A 19,704-nucleotide genomic window follows, 5' to 3' on the forward strand; every position below is an offset into this window, starting at 1 on the left:
GTCTCTCATTTTTCCAAATGAATTTCATGATTGCTTTTTCTTTTTCTATAAGGAATTTCGTTGGGATTTAATTGGAATCACATTGAATCTGTATAGCGCTTTCAGTAGTATATCCATTTTAACAATATTAATTTTGTCTTGTTATACAAGAGCATGGGAAATCTTTCCATCTTCTAAGGTGTTCTTTAATTTATTGCTTTACTGTTCTGTAGTTTTCATTTTAGAGGTCTTTCATCTCTTTTGTTAAGTTGATTCCCAAGTATTCTTCTTCTTCTTCTTCTTTTTTTTTTTTTTTTTTTGAGGCTATTGTGAATGGGGTAGTTTTCCTAATTTCTCTTTCAGAGGATTCATCACTGATGCACAGAAGTGCATTTGATTTATGGGTATTGATTTTATATTCTGCTACTTTGCTGAATTCATTTATTTATTCTAGAAGTTTTCTGGTTTAGCTTTTTGGGTCCTCTAAGTATAGAATCATGTCAGCAAGTAATGATAGTTTTTATATCAATTGATGCAGAGAAAGCATTTGACAAAATACAGCACCCTTTCCTGTTCAAAACACTAGAAAAACGAAGGATAGTAGGAAAATACCTCAAAATTGTATAGGGTATCAATACTAAACCCAAGGCCAACATCATTCTAAATGGAGAAAAATTGGAAGCATTCCTTCTACAAACTGAAACAAGACAGGGATGCCCTCTTTGACTACTTCTATTTAACATAGTCTTGAAACTGTAGCTAGAGCAATTAGATGAAAGGAATTAAAGGGATACGAATAATATGAAGTTTTAAATGGGACACTTCCTGTACTTCTTTATTCAGGTCCCAATCTAAATTGTTTTTATTTATTCTCCCTTTTTCTGCCTCCGTAGTATTCTCCACAATTCACAGTTTTCCCACTGGAGTGTAAGCTCCACCTTTACATAAAGTCGGTCAATTGCAATTTTTTTTAAATGAACGATATATTTTATCTGGAAATATTGAGGTTGCTAATGGGTCCCCATTGGGAGAATTGATTAAATTGAATCACTTAGATTGGTAATCTGAAGAAAGTAACCAAACTTTCCCACCTGTTTAGATTACATTCAACCAAACCTCCACAGCCAGAAAATCACAGTGAAGCCCAGAATACTGAGCAGGTGTTCATTATCCATATTATCAAGGCTCTTAGGAGCTGCAAGGGATATTCAGATAGCGACTGTTTTGAGATCTTTTGTAAAAGGCAATTTGTAACCGTGGTGTGTGTGTGTGTGTGTGTGTGTGCGCGCACGCGCGCATACGCGCACGCAATGGATGCATTTTTAATTTCTCCATTTGTCTTTGTTTTCTTATTCTTTTTGCTCAATATGTCTGATTCCTTATCTAATCTACTCAAATGTTAATTGACATGCAGAAGCCATTAAAAAGATCATAATCATTCTTTTATTTGACTTGTTGACACACCAAAGAGACTTAGCAGTTCCTATTGGACAATGACCAGTAAATTAGTTCAAATAATGTCACAACACATTTCATATATATATATTTTTTTCAAATATGTAGGAGAACAAATGCCTTCTAAAAATTTTTCTTGGAGTGTCATTTTTATTAAGAAGGCAGTTAAATTACTAAAATTGGTTGGTACTACCATTTCCCTGATTCTTTGGAGTTCACCTAATGCCTAATGTGATTTCTTGGTAAAACCAAGAGGTTTTCAAGAAGTTAAAAACTGTTCATTACCTAATAGGATCTTCTGTAATTGTTCCTGTACATGAGTAGGTCCTTGCCAAAGATTGGCAGGTGTCACCTTGTCTCCGTGGTTGCAGCTTGAGTGGTGCAGTGTGTATGTCTGCTGTGAGACTGACTTGAGCTGGTGTGTATCTCATGTTGTCTCTGACTCTGGGTCTTAGGAAGAGCATGGTTTGCCTTACTGAAGAAAACCCCAAAACTGCCTGTTTCTTATTTATAAACTTAAGGACAGATGACCAAATTATGGCCACTTTCATTTATCTGCTGCTAAATTTTCTAACCTCTTTGCTCTTTCTTAATATTCACACAAAATTAGGAAAAGGCAGAATTTCTAGAGTCAAAGGCAAAAGGGTTCAATACATACAGTTGACTACACATTTTTTTAACATTTATAGTTAATAAACCATTTTCAAATAAGTCAACCCTCATAATTTTGCAGTGTAGGTAAGCACTGTGTATCTACTTAACAAGAGAGGAAATTCCACCCAGAAAAGTTAAAGGAGTTGCTTAACCCATTTTGTCCATTGTGCCAGATGTGGAACACCTATAAAAACTTAAATTGAGCAGCAAGTTTACCACTTACGGTAACTTCAAAATAATGTTTGAATATTTATTGTGTTCACAGATTTGAAAACTTGGAATTTGATGGGTTAAGCTCAGAAGCAACTGTTTAGCAGAGTCGGGCCTAGAACTCAGGTCCTCTGACTCCTAGCTCAGTATTCTTTCCATTTCATTGGGGCCAGGCCTTGCTCTGAGTACCATAATTCATCCAGTCCTCTCCACACCACCATGAGGTGGATATAGGAAGGAAGTGGTCACTGGTCATAGCAGAAGTCATGATGTGAAGGTTTGGCACATTCTGGTAAGAGATAATGGGATTAGACAAATATTACATACGTTCATACGTTGTGGAAAACCACCTGTGTCTTCATTATGTGACTTCCTTGAATTGTCTGTATGTTTTGATGAGAAACACTACCAAGTGAATCTTGTCTTTCTTGCTTTTAATTCTGGTACAGGTATCTGCAAGTTTTCTTTAAATAATCATTATTATTGCTTTTACTTGCATTTCATATCTTACCCCTAATAAAATCTCTTTGTTATCCCCATCTTGATACAAGTAGAATAAAGAAGTGCTATTGAAGAAAAGAGGAGGTGGGGGATCACATTCCTTCTTGCCAAATAAAATTTTGACTGAGAATGCTCCTTGAAGAGCCTTGTTTGTACTTCTCCATTAATATCAACTCTCATTTTCTCCTAGGACGAGGGTTCCCTTCATGCTACATTGCCGCAGTCCGGCTGCAGCAAAATAACCAGGGGGTGACGAACAACTTGTGTACATTGATACAGCAGGAGTGGGAGCCCTTTATTGAAGGACAGGAGGGGTATATATACATTCCACACAGCTTATCTTAATTAACATAAACTAGATACAGCAGTCAACCAATAAGAAGTCTCCACACTTAATGGCTCGCTGGTGCCACCTCACAAACCACTCCCCCTGGCAAAATGCCAGGCTCCATCTTGACTTGTTTACAGACCCTAACACTACATTAACAGTTTGGTTTTTATTTTGATTTTTCTTTTATATATTGATAGTTGTTTCTAAAAACGTGAGGAAAAGAAAATTAGGCATCTGTCTCCCTCCACCCCCCAAATTAGCACCACTTAGCAAAATGACAGACAGCCCCAATCCATGAATTGATTGCTAGAATTTGATCCTGAGTTGATCCCTGTTAAGTCAGGTCCTTATAAATGTTTCACATATTAATAAGTTCCACCCCAAAAGACTAATTTCATACCATGAAAACACAAAAATAGATATGAAAATTTTTATTTTATACCCATATAATCATAAACACTGACAGCTAAAAATTGGGTGGTATATATGCTTTTTAGGTGCCTTTGAGGTTTTGAAAAGTATAAAATCAACTGACGTTTGGACTGACAGTATCTTGTAGTGATGCTTTCTGTGGCAAACATTTATTGTTACTCTGAGGACCTTCAAATTGCTTTTAAAATTAGTTTCTGCCTCAAGAAATAAACTGCAAATTTAATACAGGGATTGCCTCCCAAAGTTTTGAATGGTAATTGCTGGGCAATAGGCAGTTTCCATGGCAACTTTAGTGATCTTTTGCTCTAATTGTAGCAGCAGACTGAGTCACCCCCATTGCCATTGACCTTGACTGAATCAGGAGCATTTAGTGGTTATTTAGACAAAATGTAGGCATTGGAACCATTCATTAGGCAACTGTAACTACAACTTTTTGTCCTTATTGTGAAATATGATTATAATACATTGGGTGTCAAATCAGGCTGTCTTCAATCAGGGATCACCTATATTTTAGCATTAGACTTGGATTATTTTTAAACGTATTTCCTAAGGAGATTAACCATTTAGTGTAATAATGGCAGTTAGGTTCTTAAAGATCTCAGGTTCACAGCTCAGAGCATTTCATTATAACTCACATATTTGTTCTGAATTCAAATTTCAGCATCATGGAAGCACTTCTTTGTTCTTTTTAAGTGCACACTACAGTACAAGTCAGAGAAAGGTACAGTTTATCTTAGTAGCGATAGTATTAATACATCTCCCAGGCACATCTGCTTCTAATGAGAAATTTTCATTCATGATTACTAGTAGGAACAATAGTTTCTTGAGCTAATATTCTGTATTAGACATTGGAGTAGATGTCTTACATATTCATTTTCACTCTACCAGTTTACTGGTAAATAAATCAAGGTTTAGAGTCTTGCCCAAGGTTACATAAGTAGTAGGTGGTAAAACAAGGATTCAGAGGCAAGTCAGATTGACCAGAGACTGGGCCACTAGCTTCCATGCCCAGTGAGGTTTAGTATCCCTCAGATACACTGGCAATAATTCCAAGTGAAAGAAATCAGTTTTTTCTTTTCTCCTACTTCTCCTTCTTTTTCCTTTAATGTTAAATTCCTTTGTGAGTGCACACTACAGTACAAGTAGTATACTGTAAATATCTTGAAAGAAGTATTTTTGAGATATTTCCGCATTACAAAACTAGACAATATTTTATAGTTCCAGGGTAAAGTAAAAGCAAAGGATTGCATTTTATTTTATGTTTATTTATGTTCCCAGTGCTTAGGATAGTGCTTATGTCATGGTGTTGGCCCCCAGTTAATGTCTGTAAAATCATTGTCTTGTGTATTTTCATTGTAAAGTTCATTTCACTATATCTTTTTTGGCCAACTGAGAGGATCTGTGTTGTCGAATTTTGTTAAATTGTGAAGTAGATTTGCTTATTCTTGTCTAGAAGCAATCAAATCAAAACATCATTGATTTTATATGTTAATTATTGCAGTGACAACTTTCCTTTTGGAAATAAAATTCCTCACACTCGAGAGATTATTTGGTTTTTTAATAATTCAGAAAATGCACTCTATACTATTGCCTTTCTCTTTTAGTTTGGTAATTATTTGAAAAATAAAGTAGAGTGATAGTTAATGCTGTTTGAGATTAATTTTTTTGTAAACCTTAAACAAAACCTTATTTCCTGCTGCTTTGCTGGAAAAAAACATATCCTTGCAGACATTTAGATTTTTACCCAATAAAGTTTGGAAAATTCAGGAGGACTTGAAAAATCATTGGGCTGCTGTTTTTCCCTCAAAAATTTATGAAAAATTTCAAATATACAAAAAAGTTGGAAAAAAAATGTGTTTACAATGAATGCCTATGTATCCACCACCCAGATTCCCCAATTAACATTTTATTCAACTTGCTTTATCATTACCTGTTTATCTCTGTTCTTCCATCAGTCTGTCCTATTTAGATGCATTTCAAAACTAGTTTCATAATCATTTCAATAGCCTCACATTCATTTGTCTATTTACACTATAATTTATGTAAACAATCATCTACTTTGGGGCACCCCTAAAAAAATGTCTGCATCATATCCCGTAACCAGCAGATATGTTAGGTTACTTAGCAAGAGGGACTTTGGAGATAGAAATGAGGTTATAGACTTTAAAATAGGGAGATTAGCCTGGTTTGTCTATGTGGACCTAATCTAAACACATGAGGCTTTAGGGCAAAGAATTTCCTCCAGCTGAAGTAGAAGAGCTATGCCAGAGGAGGACCTCAAGGAGAGTCAGGATGTGTGGAATCTGACAGGCTGTTCCTGGTATGAAGACAGAAGGAGCAATAGGATGAGTAGTTCAGGTAGCCTGAGTTGCTAACAGAGACTCCTAGTGCTACCCCAAAAGAAAATAGGAAACTCAGCTCTGCTACCCCAGGAACTGAATGTTGCCAACAATCTGAGTGAACTTAGAATTAGATTGTCTCCCAGCTTCCAGAAAAGAAACCCACCTAGCTGATTTTGGCCTGGTGAAACTGAGCACAGCCAAATGTACCTGCAGAACTATGAGATAACTTTTATGTTGTTGTAAACCCCTAAATTTGTAGTAGTTTATTATGTCAAACTGAATTGAAGACTAATTCAAATTTGATGCTCAAATTCAGGGGTTATTATATAATAAATATCATGGGACTAAATCTTTAAGCACAAACCATGTTCCATTTCACTGTTAGGCTTTTTGTACATGTACTTCCCTCTCCCTTTCCCCTTTCCCACAACTTTTACAGGCCTCTGCCTATTCATAAAATAAGTGCTCATAATCATTACTGTGTAAAGAGCCCTTTTACCTGCTAAGTAAGGCTGCAAATGTTTTTGAATACATTATATTATCTAATCCTTACTTCCCCTGAAATAGGTAGTATTCCCATTTTTCAGATGGGAAAGCTAAGGCTCAGAGAGTTTCCATGAATTGCTCAAGAACACATGGCTAGTATATGCTAAAACTGGGATTCAAATCCTGGCCTGGCTCCAGAGTTCATGTGTCTAGCCACTCTGCTGTACTCCCCATACCAAGCCAACCCCACCCTACCCCAAGGCACCCATAGCCCCTGATACTTCCATCCATTTAGGGTGTCTGCCCTCTAAGTGCTAACCTTAGTGAGACACAAATGTGTCTGAATCACCACTCCCTCACCAGCACCTGCCAGTGCCAGTGCTTACCAGTCGTATAGGCCACTGTGCTTAGGGACTGTATGATTTCTTTTATGCATCTCATAATTTTCTGTTGAATACTGGACACTGTGAATAGGTCAAAGGAAACTGGGGTTTAAAAGTCCTTATGCCTCTGCTGTGAGTGGGTTTGCCTCTGCTGTTGGGACTTAAGCTTTTAGGGTTTATATCTATCGCGCAACACTACCTTCAAATTTTCCCCACAGTTGTTACTTTATACTTCACGAGATGGGTCTGGGGTGTTAGAGGGAGGTTTTTTGTTTTGTTTAAGTGTTCTTTTGTTGCCCTCTGCTTTCAGCAGTCCCTCCCGTTGGGTTGGAAGAGGGATCTCTTTGTTATACTTGTCCATCTCAATCTTGGGGAGTCCCTGAATGTGCCTGAATCTCAGAGGTTAGGCATTCTCGGACTCCCTGTCCCTTACCCTTGGGGCAGACCTCTTCTTCATACAGGTAAGGAATTCTGAACCCAAGCTGGTTTCCTGCCTCAAATCCCAGTTTTAGAATTTCTTTTGCTTCTATTCTCCCACCACTAGAGTGGGTCTTTGCCCATATCCTGGAGGCATGAGAGTGTCTCGTACCCATTCAGGGACAGGATGGGTTATGTGTATACTTCTCGCCTAGGAGCAGTGGAAATGCCGGTGTTCTTGGCTTAGCTTAAGGCTCTAGGCTTTTACATAGCGTAAGAGTCGAGTCTGGGAAGCCCAAAAGTCTTGGCATCTGTCCCCAGCAGCAGCTGACCACCTTCTGTAAGCTTGACTGATGGAGTGGCTTCCTTACATCTCCTGTTCCACACACAGCCTTTCTCATGTGCTCTGGTGGAGACCTGTGGAAAAGTGCTCTCAAGTAAGGGCCTTCCTCACTCCACCTGGGGCCCAGCTTCCCAGCTTCCCAGCCTCACCCAGCTGACCACACTTAGCCTTTACAAATTCATTGGAAGTTTAGCGGAGAACACAGCTTCCTCCCATACTCAGTCTAAGGTGTGAGAGTGCCTGTCTTCCTTCTTTCCTTAGAAGGAATTCATTTCACTGGGTTGCCTTGAAAATTTGTTCTCTGACAGCAAGACCTGAGTCTAAATTGTCTGGCTTTTCCTCATGTTAGGCTTGGATAGAAAGGCTTTTTTTTTTCCCCTATACCCTAAGCAGAAGCCCAAGTCCAGGCCCCTAATAATGCTTCCTGGCATTGTCTCAGAGAACCCATTTACTTTACATTTGAAGAAACTGAGGCCCAAGAAAGTGGCTTGCCCAGTCAATGGCAAAACTGAGACTTGAACCCAACCTAGAGCTGCTCTCTGCTAACTTGCAGCTGCACCCATTTTTCCTTTTTACTTCAGGTTAACAAAACCCCCATGTATGATTCTTTACTGCCTTTCTTAGCATCACTGACTCTTTCTCAAGCAAGAATAAAAAATGGCACCAAACATTGTAGGTCTCTGAAGTCAATGCAGAGTCCTTGACAGACAGGTTTAGAGATGATCCTCTGCTGTCCCCACATTAACAATGGCAAAGATAATTAACATGCACGGAGAACAGAAGCAGCAATAAGTTCTTCAGTCTAGAGAATGATTATTTTGGAACTTAGCCTTGTGTGTTTGTACTTTCACGGGGCATTGATTTTCTTCTAAAAACTGACAATGACTCCATTCAAGGTGATGGGATAATTTAAAGTAAATTCTGAATTTGAGGTCACTCTATAAAGATTTTTCTACACTAATTGCATTATTGGTTATACTCATGATTTTCTTTCTAAATTCAGTATTTTTTACATTCCTTATGAAATTGAGACTTGAGAGTAGAGAAATTGTTTAAAATCACATAAGCATTTGTTTTGGCAAATACCGAAACTCAAGTGACTTACCAAAGGTCACAAAGCTAGTTATTAGCAGAGCTGGGACCCAATTGGGACACTGGGACCTAAGTTGGAGTAAATGGAGGCACTCAGTAGGAAGTCAAATCCATTAAAAAAAGCATATCTTCCCAGAGTACCATTTTACCTTTTATAGAACATGAAAGGGTATTTCTTTTTATGATAAAATACTAATACATTTTTAAAAGAATGAAAATGAACATTAATTCTTAAAGCATTTAAATTAAAAAACGAAAAATGCCAGGCTCTGGTGTATACTTAGTCTCTCCTTCTGGGAGAAGGGCCTGGGTAAGGGTGGGCAGCACTATTTCGTACCTGCTTTTCTGTGCCATGATTTGCTGAGGTAATCTAATTGTTGGGGACTGCAGCTTCATTGGATTTTGATAATTTTCCAGATGTGGGAAAACGTGCAAACTTAGTCAGTGCCCTGGTGGCCACCATTATCTTGTCCCGTGCCACCACTGCCTGCACAGCAGTGTCTTGTAAATAGCCACTTCCCAGGGTCCTAGTGGAGGATCCTGGGCTCCAGGAAGAGTGAGTGAAGACTGCTTGGTTTCCACTCCCTCGCAGGAACAGTGGGGCCAAAACACTGCTCTCTTCTCTCCACCTGCCCCTCCCACCTCTTGATGAAGGTTACCCATTGTCTAAGTTGGTCACAGGATCTATTCTTCAGCTGTGATTTTGTATGTAACACAAAGCTAGTTAGAAGCTTGATATTTTGGGACAAATCCAATTCTGGCTACAAATAACATGGTCACAAAGCTTTTCAGTGTGTGTGCCAGTGAATTAACAACATAAAGATAACAAGTCTGTCACCGGAGGATTGCCTTTGAAGGCCAGTGGCTCAGTGACTTTAAAAAGACCCTTGCCTGCACATTTCCTCCTGCTCCCTGCCTTTGGCAAAGTCCTATTAATTTTGTTGAAGGTTTTATTTTCTGCTGAAAATGCAGGAAATTTAGACAACTCTCTTGGAATCCCCCCAAAACTAATACAAACAAGATACATATGCTCCTCCTAAGGAAACTAAAAATAAATGATTTGAAACTATTTAACTGTATAAATTCCCTCTTAAAAGGAAAAGGAAGTTTATAGAATGAAAGGCACTCATTCTGAGTGCTGTTAACTAGGTAAAATATTCCCACAACTGCCAACTTGTCTATTAGATATTAAATTACTATTTAACATAGAATTTGTTGGGCTTTCATTCCCAACATGTTCAAATAAAACATGAAATGGGAATCTTTTTTTTTTTTACATTGAAATTGCAATGAAGTAAGTATGCACCCACCTTTTTTTTTTTTTTTTTTTTTAATCTAGACCTTATTCCTGTCACAGAAGCCATATGTACTAAAAAGAAAAGACCATGAGTACAATAGATGAGGTAACACATATCTTGTTATCTCTCCATATTTTGTTGCTCTGCCAATGAGATTTTTATCTCTGACAAAGATAATTTTGACAGCTCAGAGAATACATGGTTAACTTTTAAAAGCATATAATTTTTATAAAACCTTATTTTATTCTATAAGGCAGTTTTCTGCATAGGGTTTTCTAAAAGACTGGTTTTATAAATAAAAGTAAAAATTGTGACTCAAATTTAAGACTTAGAAATGTGACTTCCGAGTTTTGGGCATTTATGGTAATTATATTAGTGGAACAACTTTAGAAAGACATTTTTTTTTTTTTTGTTCTTTTTGTAATAATGTCTAAAGTTACAGTGATTTTTCCATTTTAAAGTACTTTAATAATATTTTTGTTTTTATTTTGGAGCATATTCACATGGTGCTTACCTGGTGTTACACACTGCTTTAAGGGTTTTTACAAATACAGCCTCATTTAAGCTTCTTGGGAAAAAAATTGAGGGCTGGGGTTGTGGTCAGTGGTAGAGCACTCACTCACCTAGCATGTTCGAGGCCATGGGTTTAAACCTCGGCACCACATAAAAATAAATAAAATAAAGGTATTGTGTCCAACTACAACTAAAAAATATTTTTAAAAAAATATTAAATGGGGGCTGGTACGTAGCCAGCAGTAGAGTTCATGCTTAGCGTGTGCAAAGCCCTCTATTCAATCCCCAGGCACCAAAAGGGGGAAAAAAATGTTAAATACCATTTGAAGTGTTGGCACCCAAATAATGATTAAATTGGACAACTCTTTAGGTCTATTTATATGTTGAAATTTGGATGAATTTGTAGTTTTTCTAAAAACTCTCTAATCAATTTGTTCTAGTTTTTTATCATTTTACAAGTGGTCATTATTGCCCAATAATGCTTTTTAAAAATGAAACATAAAAGATATGGTTAACTGCCATATCCAGTAGTGACCTGCACCAGAATCTAGTCATAGTAGCAACTTAAAGACTCAAATAGCTTACAGATTATATTTATTTTGATAATTTTTCTTGGAAATTAAAATTAGCCAAAAGGTTGATTATCTTATTTTTGGTAAACATAGTTTACCCCTTTGGCCCATGATTATTTCACAGTCTCCTTGATATCTTAAAGCTACAAATGATCTTCCAACAGAAATGGAAGGACCACAGAGCATGGTTTCTAGGAACAACTTGCACTGTAGGAACTCTGGCTGTTTCTTAAAAATATTTAAAGTAGTGGTTAACACTTTATTTCTTAAGGATAATTAAAGTAGTGGTTGTTACTTGAAAATGAATTTGTTGCAATATTATATGTTCTGTATTCAAGAATAAGCTGGTATACTTGAAATGAACATTATAGAAGGAAAGAGACTCTAGCTCTAAAAGAAGTAGCTTTAGTGTCTAGTGTTGAGTATGTTTTGTGATGTTATGATTCTTTGACCAAATTCTAAACTTTCTAACTCAGAACTAAACTAAAGAATTACTAAATTGAATGAAAGATACATGTAGCAATTTTTGGAACTATATTTAGAACATAATAAAACTAATCAATGTAGATAGCTGACTTCAAGTAATCTCATTTAATTTCTCAAGGAATCGTTCCTTTGAGAGTAGTTGTGAAAATAACTGTAATTGACATCCAGCTGTTGCAAGTTGGTGGGGCTGCTCGGGTTGTGTACAGCCCCATCTAATAGAACTAATAGTGTCTACTAGTTGTTAAATATTTAGAATTTCACCCCTGGGTATATCCAGGAAGGAAACTGACCCTATGTCATAAAAAGGATAGTTGTGCTGAGGTCTGGAAAGTCTTTGTGTTGAAATTTTAATAACCTAAATTATAAGTTTATATGTTAAAATAGATTTTGACAGAAAATGTAACCAGCTCCTCTTTAAGTTTAACTTAGTGTTCTTAATTGTGTATAATTTTTCATTTTTGTTACCTTGTTTCACAGCATGAAAATATAGAAGTGCCTTTTATCATGACAATACAGCTAAATTTAATGTTATATAAAATATCATTGCTACATCTTCCCACATTACATTTTCAATTTGAATAACATTAGAAACTATATGTTCTTGTCATTCAATTTACATAACTGTAGCTGAATATAGTCTATAAAAGGTAGCATTAGAACTTACATTAGAGAAACAACATAAAATAAGTTAAATAAGATATCTAGAAATGCCTTTAAATATATAAGGGTTAATATAATTCTTAAAGAGCCTTCAGTCAGATTGATGCAAAGTAAAAATTAATGCAGAGCATTGCATATTGATCTAAAGTTTTCAGTTTATACTTTCCTGACTTAGGAATGAAATAAATGGTCAATATTTTAGCTTGGGTTTAAATGCGCAGGTCCTGTTTGAGGGTTGGGTATGTTTTCCTTTTTGCTTCAGCAAATTATTTAATTAAATATTGAGAATAAATGATGTGTTTGAAAGTAGAAATTGTAATCCATCACCAGATAACCCTGTAAACATAAATTTAATATATTAGACTTAACATAAATAAGTATATGAAATATTTATTAACATAAAATTCTACAGGAAGCTAGTATTTTGCCCAACTTTTGTTTCTGAAGTAATCATACTATCCCACTGAGTTGCTTTTAAATGACCTGAGAGAAAATTCTGAAACTCCATATCTTCTCCTCCACTAGTCATTCGAACACTAGGTGAGATGAAAATACAATTAAGAGAACTTACAGTTTAGATTATGTTGTCAGTTTCAAATTTGAAGCCTGATCTCCTTCCCTTTGCAATAAAAACATACCAATGATAGATGAATCATAATAAGGAAACATTTAAAATACATAGCCACACCTAAAAATGACAGGGATGTTTCTTGATGAACCCAAAACAGAAAAAGCTCTCAAAGCAGGGAGCCAGGTGCTCCAGAGAACCTGCTGAGCCTTGGGCCTGGCAGGCAGTAGGAGTGGTTGGGAGCTCAGCCTACTCCTGCAAGCAAGAGTTCTGGAGATCTCCAAGGTGCCAGGACCACACTGGGCCACTTTCCTGCTGGAAGCTGGGAGCTGGACTAGATCTTTCACTAAAAAACTTGCTCATTGCTTACCTTGAGTTTTGATGCTGGCAAATCATTTTATATTCAGATTCCCAAAGACTGCTAACTCTAAGAAACAGTGACAAAACCACAGGCTATTTATCTGTAAATATAATGGTTGAAATGACAGTACAGAAAACTGAGGTTACTTTCTGATTTAGGAACTTTTCTGGGAAACAGTAAGACCCCCCTTTACTAATTTACATTGTGAAAGTCTAATGATTTAGGATAAGATTGCAAATGAGGATCTGTTGGAGCTGAGTAAGCTCTAAATTGGTGACTCTTATCATTTATTCATATTTATTATATGAGATTCCTAATTATCACCATAATAAGATCAAACAATTTTAATTCAAATCCTTTAGTAACTTCTAAAACTAATTCTAGCATTCTGTTGTCATATATACCTACCTAGAGTAACTAAATTAATTTTTAAAAAGAAAAAAAATTCTAAAGACTCTTGATAGAAATAACCATGAACAGCTCTCCTACAAGATCTTTTTAATGCTGCTCTAGTTTTAAATAATTACTTGAATTTTGATTACTTCTATAGCAAGGAGGAAACCACTGACTCTGTGTTGGGGTTTACTTTCTCATAGGCACAGGACCTCAATGTCATTGAAGAAGTGATTCGAATGATGTTGGAGATCATCAATTCCTGCCTGACAAATTCTCTCCACCACAACCCAAACTTGGTGTATGCACTGCTTTACAAACGCGATCTCTTTGAACAGTTTCGAACTCATCCTTCATTTCAGGATATAATGCAAAATATTGATCTGGTAAGTTGTAAATGAAGGTATTTATTATTTTTTTTTAAGTACTAAAGCAGAAAAGCTGTAATTTAACAAACCTTGCTATGAACTCTCTACAATAGTGAGTCCTTTCCTTAAACTATGTAGCCTATGGTGTATAAGAATTATTATTGCTTTGCATCCTAGTTTTAATGGTTTTGCCAATTTTGTAATGGCATCTCAGTATAGTTTCAATTTGTAATTCCCTGATTATAATTTTATGTAACAATTGTTGCATTCCTGTGTGTGCATATGTGTGTGTATGTATTAAACACACACATTAATAGAATTGAGATCATACCTAAACAATTCTCTGTTCTGTTCTACTTAACATTTAGATCGTGAAAAATTTTTCTGTGGTATCATCAGTTCTTTGAGCCGTACACTTTAGTACCTATCTGGCCTGCATTGTAGATATCCTAAAATATATTAACTATTATCCCATTGTTGCCACTTTTGATTATTTTCAGTGTTTTATCAATTCATGGTTAATGAACTATTTATAAATAAATCTTAGCTCACGTTTTCAAATTATATTTTTAGTGTTATAACTGGAATTTTACTGGTTTTGCCATCAGAGATTATGTATATCTTCAAGATTCAACATAGGCTGCTAGATTGCTTTCCAGAAACATTGTACAATTTATGCATCTGTATATCATTATATATTTCCACAAGTGACCTGTGAGAGGATCTGTCTCACTACACTTTTGCAGCTTGGAGTATTAAAATTATTTTAATGTTTGTCTTTTTTTATAGCAAACTGGTATTTCATCATTTTTATTTTTATTTCTCTAATTACTAGTATGATTGAAAATTTTTTACAGGTCTATGAACTTTTGCTTCCTGTCCTTTCCAAAAAGATTTTGGTTAAATTTTCTATTGCTATTTGTTTTCTGATCAAATTTGGTTCCATAAATATTTTTTGAATGACTAATATGATTCATGGCATTAGACACTAAAGTTTACTAAAGAGCCAACACCCTGTTTTTGTGTTACTTACATCTAGGAAATTAATTGATAATAAACTGTCACACAAGCAAATATTATAATTTCAATAATAACTAAGCATAAGTATATGCCTTTCGCTAGAGTGTCTATGCAATAATGGAATTGTTATATGAACTGTCTCATACCTTAAAGGGTTTACTCTGGAGTATATGTTAATCAGCTTTGCAGTCGCTATAACCAAAATACTGACAAGAACAACTTAGAGGAGGGAAAGTTTATTTTGGTTCATAGTTTCAGAGATTGCTTTGGTCCCAAGGTGAGATAGAATGTCATAGGAGAAAGGTGTGGTGGAGGAGTGCTGCATCACAAATGACAGCCAGGAAACAGAGAGAGGGAAGTCGGAGAAGGGACCCAGTTCCTCCCTCCACGCCCCTACCTGCCTACAGTTACCACCCAGTCCATTCACACTAGGATGGACTGATGAGGTTACAGCTCTCACCATCCATTTCACTTCTGAATATTCTGCATTAACACAGGGGCTTTGGGGGGAACATTTCATATCCAAACCGTACCAGAGTTCTACCATTTTACATTCCAGGCTACAGTGTATAAGGATTCCTGTTGCTTAACATCCTAGCTTTAATAGTTTTGCCAATTTTGTAATGGCATCTCATTACAGTTTTAGTTTGTAGTTCCTTTTTTACTGAGAATGAGTATGTTTCATAGATTTAGTGTTCATTTGGATTTTCTGTTTTGTAAAGTGCCTATGCAAATCTTTTGCCAGTTTTTCTTTTGAAGTATTTATGTTTCTTATTAATATTACATTTTATTACTATTATTCCATTATGCTCTAGATTTTTGGTGTCTAGCAATCACTAACACAGCTACAGAGTCTTCTAACAAATGTCTTCTCTCAAAATGATAAAAGAGATCAGAGGACATTCTGCTCCATATTTCCTTGGGGATCTGATTCTTGCTGCACACAGTGTGCGCTGGTTCTCCTGTACAGCTACAGTGGCTTCCTGGGAATTTCCCTCACTGTTTTCCTATGGTCAAACCTAGCTCCTGTGTCTTCCTCTTTCTTGGTTTATGGTTTCATGTTTGTAGACAGTTTATTATCATATACTACATTAACTTTTTGGAAAAGGATGATATGATGTTGATTTTTTTTAAAGTTAATGCATAATTGTACATATATGTAGGGTATAATGTGATATTTCAATAAATGTATATAATGTGTAATGATTAAATATGGGTAATTTACATCCTCATCACCTCAGAACATTTATCATTTCTTTGTTGAGAACGTTCAAAGTTCTTTCTTCTAGATAGTATTTATTTATTTATTGTATTTTATTTTTTGGATACTGGGAATCAAAGCCAGGGGCACTTAGCCAGTGAGCCACATCTCCAACCCTGTTTTATATTTTATTTAGAGATGGAGTTTCACTGAGTTCCTTAGGACCTCACTAAGTTGCTGAGGCTGGCCAAAGATTTTTAAAAAATGTTTTAGCCTTCCTGCTTGAAAATGTTTTTCTTCTTCCTTTATGTATGATCTATTCTCTTGAAGCTTTTCCACTTCTTGATCTTGTGTTCTCAGGTGATTTCATGATTTGCTGAACCTTGGTTAATTGTATTAGGCACTTGGAGGAGGAGACTGAACTCTAGACTGGGTAGACGGTGGCTTATAGTTAAATAATTAATGTTAATTGTATGCTTTGGTAAAAGATGAGAATGCAGAAACACCAGGGATGGGCAAAACAGTCCCTGCTCTGATCCTGACTTACAAAGAAACTGTCCAGAAAGAAGGCAGAGAGAGCCTTCATCCCTTACTAACAGCTGATCCTAACAGCAGTCTTATGGATTATAATGTTGAGCAGAAGTTGTTTTTTTTTTTTTTTTTTTTGTGAAGGCAACTTTATAGACTATTTATTTATTTTATTTATTTCTAAAAAAGCTACTTTGTACCACTGTGGATTCATTTCTATTTCTTTCTTTTTTTAACATTTATTTATTTGTTTGTTTGTTTGTTTGTTTATTTTTATTAATGTGGTGCTGAGGATTGAACTCAGGGCCTCACACATGCAAGATGAGCACTCTACCGCTGAGTCCCAGCCCCTCATTTCTGTTTCTTGCTCGTACTATTTTTAGAAGTAAAACACTTGTTTAATATTCATGATACCTCAGAGTAAAAGTTTAACAAATTTCTTCCTTATACACGAGAAATTGTCCTTGAGTTAAGCTGTTCTTCACTCAGTTCATTAGAAAACTAATGAAAGTGGATGTCAGCTGTGTCACCAGTGTCCCTGCTATGGTAAAATGATAATATGATAAAATGATATTTGATGGGTAAGCTGAGTCTGCACTGAGAGGAACTATAAATACCTGATAGGAAGCAATAGCTTTGGGCTGCTCTGAGCAAGAGAACTCTTATAACCAGGCATGTTCTTTTCAGGAACCCAGAAGCTAAGACTTTCACAGGGTATTGTTTTCAATTTGAGATATGGTTTCCAAGCTAGGGTGCCTGCTGCATCCACCCATAGCAGTCTCATTCTCTTGATCTGAACTGTCATTGAGGGGCCAAATTTCAGTCCCAAAACTATTGTAAGGATTTTCAAGGAAAACAAAAATCTGTGGCTATGCTATTAGCATGCTTTTTTTCCTGACCTTTTATCCTTTTAAATTAACCTGATGTCAAGCATGGCCTTTTATGGTCTCAACATTCTTGATATGTAATTGGCCTAAGAATATCACCCAGGCATAGGCATTGCAGTGGTAAAATAGTATGTTCTTATATTTATTTATACATGTGTCACTTTCAAGCTCTAGGGTAGAGCTTATTTCTGGTTTTCCAAGATTTATCCAGATCTTTACATCATAAAAATATTTAATATATCCTTCTTATGGTTTGGATATGAAGTATCCCTGAAAAGTTCCTGTGTTATTACAAGGATGTTCAGAGGTAAAGTGACTGGATTGTGAGAACTCTAACCCAATTAGTGCATCATAGCTTGAATGGTAACAGAACAGGTGGCTGGAGGAAGTGGTCACAGAGGGCATGCCCTGGAAAGGGTTGTTCTTTTCTGTAACACCTTCCCCACTTTCTTCTTTTCTTTGGGGTACCAGGGATTGAACTCAGGGGCACTTAACCTCTGAGCCACATCCCCGCCCCTTCTTATATTTTATTTTGAAATAGCCTTGATAAGTTGCTTAGGGCCTCACTAAGTTGGTGAGGCTAGCTTTGAACTTGCAATCCTCCTGCCTCAGTCTCCTGAGCTTCTGGTAATACAGGCGTGTGCCACTGTGTCCAGCCTTTCTCCACTTTCCCTCTGCTTCCTGGCCAGTCATGAGGGGAGCAGCTTTCCTCTCCTGGACCATCCACCATGACGTCCTGCCTCACCTTGGGCCTAGAGCACTATACTCAGCCCACCTTTGATACTATGAGCCCAAATAAACTTCCTCCTCTAAATTGTTCTCATTGAGTATTTTGGTCATAGCAACAAAAAGCTAACTAACACAATCCTTTTCAGCCTTTGTGTTTCTAATCTTTGTTGTCCTATTCATTTGAATCTGCCTTAATGACAGTCCTCTGTTACATCTATATCCTAACTTATGCCTTTCTCTGGCACTCTCTGATTTCAGTTTCTTTTTCCATACCTTCCTTTTTGTTTTGTCTGTTTTTAAGGACAGGCACCTGAACTATGTACTGATATATGCCTGATAATGTACACCAATTATATTCGGGGGTAATGCTCTCTGATTAATTCCAAAGAACTTTCACTGGGATTGCCAATGTTTTCTTTGCGTTTCTCAAAAGACTAACCCAGAGTTCTCTGACCCCCTCCCATGGTCATGGATGTCATAGGTGATAGATTATTATACGATAACATATCATTTGGATTATTTAGCTTTAAAATTCTATTTAAACCACATCAAAAAACATCTGTTCCTGTTCTCCTCCTCCTTCCCCTCCTATACCTCCTCCTCATTGTCATTGCTAGCTTTTATTGCATGCCTGCTAAGCATTTACATGCATTATCTTAATCCTAATTTAAAAATAAACCTGTGAGGTATATTGCATTTTAATCCTCAATTTACAGATAAAGAAACCAGTTTAGAAAGATTAATTAACTTGTTCACAGTCACACATTCAGAAAGTGCTAGAGCCAGCAGTCAAACCCAGACAGTCTGGCCATAAAGCAAGCCAGTGTCTGTAGTTGCGCCTGATTGCGCTCCTACTCGCCAGCTGCGCCTGCAGGTTCTCATTGGTTTACATGTTTACTCCCTGCAAATGTCTGATCAGACCTACATGCCTCGAGCTTCCACTATTTACTTTCTCCCTTGAGATCACTTCTAACAGTGTCAAATCAGTCTTTATGCCACCATTCGTAAACATGAAGATCATTCTTACCGACAATGCTCTTGACAAGCTTAAAAATGTCTTTGAACAACTATATTATTTTTGTGAGGACAAACAAGAACCATTGAAGCACTTATATCACATCCATTTGAAACAGTCTCAGAGAACAGTACAGAGTGCAAGTGAGGAGGTATAGTAAGGGCCACACTGTATATAGCACCATGGAATTATAAAAGCAGTGTATTCATCTGAACATATATCCAAACATGTGCCCACTGTGCCAACTTTCCTGTCAGTGTCACAAGAATAAGTGACTTACTGATACTTCACCTGTTTCAGTAAAAAGTGCATTGTCAGGGTATCCCTTTGGTTAGCTACTGCCTTGTGAGGCCAAGTGCTTTCATTATCTCTTTTGCTCCCCTTAAACCACATAAACCACAGTTATCATCCCATTCGACAAATAAGAAAACCAACTACAAATCCCCTCCCTAAGCATCACTGTCTTAGGTGATCACTTTA

General features: G+C 36.5%; 1 protein-coding gene across 2 annotated transcripts in view; it reads left to right on the plus strand.

Moving 5' to 3' along the window:
• Window positions 1-19,704, plus strand: part of Dym (dymeclin) — a 345,904-nt gene that overhangs the window by 261,825 nt on the left and 64,375 nt on the right. For both annotated transcript variants that reach the window (XM_027948972.2, XM_027948971.2), the window contains exon 15: window positions 13,680-13,862. In XM_027948972.2, coding sequence (XP_027804773.1) covers window positions 13,680-13,862 — 183 coding nt within the window. The remainder of the gene's footprint in view (window positions 1-13,679; window positions 13,863-19,704) is intronic.

The sequence above is a fragment of the Marmota flaviventris genome, chromosome 16, assembly GCF_047511675.1.
Source record: "Marmota flaviventris isolate mMarFla1 chromosome 16, mMarFla1.hap1, whole genome shotgun sequence".
Lineage (NCBI taxonomy): Eukaryota > Metazoa > Chordata > Mammalia > Rodentia > Sciuridae > Marmota > Marmota flaviventris.